General features: G+C 61.1%; 2 protein-coding genes across 2 annotated transcripts in view; one reads left to right on the top strand and one right to left on the bottom strand.

Moving 5' to 3' along the window:
• The window catches only part of PHLDA2 (pleckstrin homology-like domain, family A, member 2), a 1,866-nt gene extending 801 nt beyond the window's left edge, over positions 1 to 1,065 (top strand). The window contains exons 2-4 of the mRNA XM_011930156.1: positions 9 to 150; positions 228 to 303; positions 725 to 1,065. Coding sequence (XP_011785546.1) covers positions 9 to 150; positions 228 to 303; positions 725 to 1,065 — 559 coding nt within the window. The remainder of the gene's footprint in view (positions 1 to 8; positions 151 to 227; positions 304 to 724) is intronic.
• A 2,293-nt stretch (positions 1,066 to 3,358) lies between these two features.
• Positions 3,359 to 6,257, bottom strand: part of SLC22A18 (solute carrier family 22, member 18) — a 20,832-nt gene continuing 17,933 nt past the window's right edge. The window contains exons 10-11 of the mRNA XM_011930106.1: positions 5,946 to 6,066; positions 3,359 to 3,595 (exon numbers count right to left, since the gene is read on the bottom strand). Of these exons, the coding sequence (XP_011785496.1) occupies positions 3,408 to 3,595; positions 5,946 to 6,066 (309 nt within the window). The 3' untranslated portion in view covers positions 3,359 to 3,407. The remainder of the gene's footprint in view (positions 3,596 to 5,945; positions 6,067 to 6,257) is intronic.

The raw sequence follows: 6,257 nt of genomic DNA, 5'->3' as shown, positions 1-6,257 counted from the left end.
CCTCTCAGGCTGGACCCCGACCGGCCCTGGCACAGCCCGGACGGGGGCCTTTGGGAAAAACCACTCCAACGTCAGACGGCGGGGCGGGGGGCGGGGGAGCTGCATCTCCTTGGAGGACCCGGCGCCCGGCAATCGCGCTGGCTCCCTCGCGTCAGGGTCTTGGGGCCTCTCAGGCTGGACCCCGACCGGCCCTGGCACAGCTCCCTGACCCAGTCCTTTCCCCACAGGGCCATACGCTGGACGAGTCGGACCGAGGCGAGGACGTGGCCGGCGCTCTCCAGCCCCGCAGCAGCAGAACTTCCCGTGCGCGCGGATCCTTGCTCCGTTGCACGGGCGCCTTAAGTTATTGGACTATCTAATATCTATGTATTTATTTCACTGGTTCTTTGTAGTCACATATTTTATAGTCTTAATATCTTGTTTTTGCATCACTGTGCCCATTGCAAATAAATCACTTGGCCAGTTTGCTTTTCTACCATTCGGCTGTGGCTCAGTGAGGTTCCTGCTGGGAGGGTGGAGGCCCAGGAATGGGTGGGCAGGACACCCTCATCCAGTCCTGCGGGGCTGGCGTGAAAGGCGCTGGGAACCGGCTTTGAATGAATAAATGAATCGTGTCATCTGCTGGGCCTGGTCCACACCCTCTTTTCCAAGTAGCCTCCCCAGAGGCCAGGAAGTGCCCTGGGGCTTGATCCTGGCTACCTTCTGCCCCTTGGTGTGTCCTGAGGAATTGAGCCTGGTGAGGACAAGGGCCCTGGGTCCGAGCTGCTGCTGCCTGTGGTGGGGGGACGTTCCCCAGCAGCCCTTCCTGCCCACATACCACCCGCGCAGCCAGACCAAAGGGAAGTGCTCAGCCCTCTGGTTGCCTTCTGCCAGTCGCTCCTGGCCAGTGCCCGCAGTGTGGGGCCGGCAGGGTCGCCTTTGCTTTTGGGGGAACAGGAGAGAGTTCTGGGCTGTCTCCGATGGTGGGGCAGGAGGCAGAGGTCCCTGCACGTCCAGGTGCTGGCCCAGGCCATTGGGGTGGAGAGGCCTGAGTGCAGCAAAGCCCTGCCCCTTTTTCTGAGATAGCTGACCACGGCTTTCTGCCCTCTGGTCTGGCAGTGCTCTCCGAAAGACAGGGATGGTCTGAGACACTTAGGGTTTGGGAAGTGTGTCCCCCACCCAGAAGGGCTCCTGGTGATGAACAAGCTGAGGAGGTGATAAGGGGTATAGGCATGACTCCTCGCCCCACAATGGGGCCTTCATTTCTGGAACCTTCGTGGTTGGAGGGATGCCAGTAGGGGAGGCAGAGAAGTACCATAATTGGCCCCTAATCTCTGTTGCTAGGGGGCCAACGAAGCCTCCTAGCTGGTCCGGGGTCAGGGCAGGGAGGGTGCTAGCCCTTCGCTGCATGGCCCGTAGGCGTGTTGGTGCTAGGTCCAGAAGAAACTATTTCCTGCAAAGAAGTTTCTCCTGAATACAGTTTGTGAAGCCCCTGCGCAAATGGGAGAGGGGATCTTGCAAAAAGCAGAAAAGAGCAGCAGGGGACGCTGCCTGGCTGGGCTCCTGGGCCTCCTAGCTGCCCCACCAGAGCCTCACCTGGATGGATATCCAAGGTCAAGAGGAGAGCCCTTGCCCCTGGGATCTTCAAGCATAGGCATGATCTGGCCTGAGCTTTAGGCGGAGAGGGTTGATGGCCCTTGGCTCACTGAGGCCACTTCTTGTTTGAGGAATTTTGGAATTCCTGAAATTCTGAGAACAGTGGAATTCTAAGGTTTGGGGAGTCCATGTTTCAACAGCTTCTTTTAAAAACAGCCTGAGGAGAGAAGGGGCAGCCTTCATGGTCTCGGGGGCAGCTGCAGACCCTCGCTGAGGCTGTCGAAAGCCCGTTCTCTCCAGATGGGTCAACTGGTCACAGCGGCTGGGCTGGCCTTCTCATGCCCAGTTCTCCTTCTCTCCAGAACCCAGGGCCAGGGGATGGGGGTGAGGGGTCGGGAAGTGCTGTGGTCAGGAGGCTGGAAGGCAACAGTGCATGGCCTGGCCAGCAAATCAGCTATAGAAGGGGCCCCCAATTCCCGGGCCACTGATGGGTACTGGTCCATAGCCTGTTAGTAGCCAGGCCACACAGCAGGAGGTGAGCAGTGGGGCAAGCGACCATGTGAATTCCACCTCCCGCCAGATCAGCGGCAGCATTAGATTCTCACAGGAGCGAGAATCCTACTGTGAACTGTGCACAAGAGGGATGTAGGTTGAGCGCTCCCCGTGAGAACCTAATACCCGATCATCTGGGGTGAAACAGTTTCATCTTGCCCGGCCACATCTGTGGAAAACCTGTCTTCCATGAAACTGGTCCCTGGTGCAGAAAATGTTGGGGGCCATCAAGCTATAGGTCAAAGAGGCTGAGAGAAGGGGACACCAGAGGAGTGCTGGGGTTCGGGTGGCTGGCAGCCTCCCTGGTGCAGTTCCAGGGTTCGGGAGGCTGGCCGTGTGTGGTGCAGTTCCGGGGTTCATGTGACTGGCCGTGTTGGGTGCAGTTTTGGGGTTCGGAAGGCTGGCCGTGTGTGGCGCAGTTCTGAGGTTCGGGTGACTGGCAGTGTGCGGTGCAGTTCCGGGGTTCGGGAGGCTGGCCGTGTCTGATGTAGTTCTGGGTTCGGGAGGCTGGCAGCCTCCCTGGTGCAGTTCTGGGACCAGGGTTTGGGTTTGTGCGCTGGGCTGTTCAGCAGAGCGAGGGCATTTTTCCTTCCATCTAGGAAGGCCTCAGTTCCCTGACCTGTTTTTTTTTTTTTTTTTTTTGAGACAGTCTTGCTCTGCTGCCAGGCTGGAATGCAATGGTGGGATCTCAGCTCACTGCAACCTCTGCCTCCTGGGTTCAAGCGATTCTCCTGCCTCAGCTTCCCGAGTAGCTGGGACTATAGGCGCGCACCACCTCACCCAGCTAATTTTTTAAAAAATATTTTTAGTAGAGCAAGAATTTCTCCATGTTGGCCAGGATGGTCTCCTTCTCTTGACCTCATGATCCGCCTGCCTCGGCCTCCCAGTGCTGGGATTACAGGCGTGAGCCACTGCGCCCAGCCAGGTTCCCTGATCTTTTAAAGCAACCTGTTTCTGCTTTTGGGCAGGCACACTGTGGGCGGGGGTTGGGCAGTGAGCTCCCCATTGCTTGGGGTGTGAGCAAGAGCTGTCTGCGCGGCAGCAGGGGAACTCCTTTGTGGGCAGACTGTACTAATAACAGTGAACCAATTTGGGTGATTCTGTCCTTCCCAGAGCTTTGCCCAGCTGTAGGCCCCCTCCTCTAGGAAGCCCTCCAGCCCCGAGGCCCCATCCCTCACCGAAGGACACAGGCAGACCACGCGATAGCCTGCAGAAACCAGGCCGGAAGAGGTCGGAGGGATTTAGTAGGAGTTTATTGCCAGTCTGTGTCTGGGCAGCGGTCACCGGACTTTGTCCTTCCTCTGGGGCATAGGTTTCCTCCAGAGGACCAGGAGGACAAGGACATTGATAGCAACCTGCACGTGGCCGAAGATAGGGACGCCAAAGCTGCGGTACAGGAAGCCGCCGACAGTGGGCCCCAGCGTTCGGAGCAGTGGCTGCACAGAGGCGCAGAGGCCCAGCATGGCCCCTGGGGAGGTGCATGGGGATAGTCAGGCCCTGGGCAGCTCCCTGGGCCGGCTGCCCACTTCCTGGACACAGCCATGACCTCTCATCTCTCCTGACCCATCCCAACCTCACCGCGCAGTCTGCACCTTGCATAGTCTGGTGAAATACTCCCCCAAACACCCCTCCTTTCCACCTGCTGGCTTCTAAGCTCCAGTCCCCCACTCCCTGCCACCCGCCCGGCATTTGGAGCAAACGCAGCTCTCTCTACCCACTGGGCCTGTCCCCGGAGGACCTTTCAGCCATGCAGGGGGCTGCACAGGGTGCTTCCCAGGGCATTGGGCTGAGTCTCTTCCCTGCTCCAGAAAGTTTCCAAGCACAGGAGGAGCCTGGGAATGGGGCCACAGGTCACCACAGCAGGCCCCGCCCTGCCAGGCCTGCCAAGGGAGATGGCATCTGTGCCTGGGGCCCGGAACCTCCCGCCCAGGGTGTCAGGGAGCTGGCTCTCACGGCTCTTTCCCAGGGTGCCTGCCACCACCGAGGGCTGGTGATGCAGTGGGGAGGCTAAGCCTGGCCTGTGAGACACTGTTGGGGCTTGAGTTCAGAGTGGGCATGACACCCCAACCCCACAGCCCCTCCTGGCCATCAGCCCCTCCTCCAGCCGCCCCCCTGCGGAGCTCCTCCTACTCCAGGAACTCCTCCCACAGGGGCTTCGGGAGCCCATGCACAGCCCCTCCACCTGCCCCTCCTGCAGCCCCAGCAAGACCAAGCCGCTTCCCAGGCTCCCCAGACAGCCCCCACCTGCATGGCAGCCTGCTCTGTCCCTGACACCCCGTCTCAACACCCCTCTGGCCAGCGACCCCCAGCATGGACAGGCACGTGGGCACTATCTGTGGCTGTTGTCAACACTCGGGCAACACAGGGGCAGCACGCCCTGAATGGAGGACCCCCCAGGCCTCCAGCTGGGAGGACACTCTCTGCCTCGGAACGTGCCCAGAGGGTCTCTGGCTCCAGGGACTTCAGAGCCCAGGTCTCCTGGAGTTGGAAATCCCGGGGCTGGTCAGCTGTGATGAGGAGCTGGCCAGGCCCCACCTGGGCTCAAGGCCCAGTGTGGAGGAGCATTAAGAGCAGCCTTGCCTGCTGCGCCAGAGCAGCCTCTTCTGCAGACACAGGGTGCAGTTTCTGCCCCTTCTGTCCTCTGCCCCCTCTGTCGCTGGGTTTCCAGGCTGCTGCTGGGAACCAGGTGCTGGCTCCTTCCAGGCCAGGGGTGGTGTCTGTGCATGATGTGGCCCAGTGGCCTGGGCCGGGTCTCCCTCAGCCTCCAGGGGCCTCTTCCCAGCCAGACCTGGTCCTTATCTCCCCAGCCCTTCCTCTCCTGTGCCCTCCTCCTGGCCTCTCCAAAGTGCTGCCCAATCTCCTCCAGGAAGCCCTCCTGGTTCAGTCTGCATCAGCCCATGCACCATGAAGTCACAGTCCTGGAAGGCCTTGGAGGTTCCCAGGCAGTCCTGAGAAGAGGCCTGTCCTTTGCAGCCCGGCCACATCCGGGCCTCTAGACCTCGGTCTGCTGCCTCCCAGACAGGCCAGTGGACGGAGGGTCAGACGTGTGCCCTGAGCTTCCTGGCTCTGCTGCTGGGGAGTCCTGGCAGAATCTCTAGTTCTCCAAATGACTCCCTGACTCCTTTGACCTCAACCTGCCCACAGGAGCCCCCCGCACTGGCTAGTGTGTAGCCACACTGTGCCTGGGGTGGGGCAGGAGCCTGGGTACCGTTGGGCCCAGGGTGTCCCCAGTCTGCTTGGGGGGCTTTCTTAGGCCTCAAGAAAGAAAGCTGGGTCCGAAGTGGGGGCTGGGGCATCTATGTCTGGGGTGCCTGTGTCCCCCACAGTGACCTAGGGGCCTCCTGGGTTTAATTACTGCTGTGCATTCATTCACTCATTCGTTCAGGAAGCTCCTGAGCACTTGTGTGCCCGCCTCCATGCTGGGGGAGGGCCCAGAAGTCCCTGGGGCCTCCAGGTCTGGCAGGCAAGGCCCTTAGGTGCTTCTCATGGCCAAGCCAACTGCCACCTCCGGGCAGCCCCCTCCCAGGCCCCTGGCCTGCCCCCAGCTGGGCTAGGTGGTTAGGGCAGGAGTCTCATGCAGGACCCAGGCTCTGCGCCTTACCCACCCCACACAGACCGCAGGCCCCCCACTCCACACACTCCACCCACCCCACACAGACCGCAGGCCCCCCACTCCACACACTCCACCCAACCCACACAGACTCCAGGCTTCCCACCCTCCCCTCCCCACACAGACCTTAGGCCGCCCACCCCAGCCCCACTAGGTAGCTCCCAGGGCTTCCTGGAGGAGGCTGCCCCACCAGCTGGCCACAGCTCACCTGTGTCCGAGGTGGAGACGGCCTTGGTCAGCATGCTGTCGGTGACCACATTGAGTGTGCAGAGGCTGAACACCAGGCCGGGCACCAGGAGGCAGAAGTGGAAGACGCTGGACATCCAGGCCTGGGACAGCAGGCGGGGCCGAGCTGAGTGGGGGCCTTACGGGACCAGGCTCCTCTCTGGGGATCTTACCTGTCCCTCCCCACCCTGACCTGTCCCTCTCCACCCTGACCTGTCCCTCCCCACCCTGACCTGTCCCTTCCTATCCTGACCTGTCCCTCCCCACCCTGACCTGTCCCTCCCCACCCTGACCT

Source organism: Colobus angolensis, unplaced genomic scaffold, assembly GCF_000951035.1.
Source record: "Colobus angolensis palliatus isolate OR3802 unplaced genomic scaffold, Cang.pa_1.0 Scaffold84, whole genome shotgun sequence".
In the NCBI taxonomy this organism is placed as follows: Eukaryota; Metazoa; Chordata; class Mammalia; order Primates; family Cercopithecidae; genus Colobus; species Colobus angolensis.
Note: the sequence above shows the minus strand (reverse complement) of the source record. Positions and strands in the feature narration are given on the sequence as shown.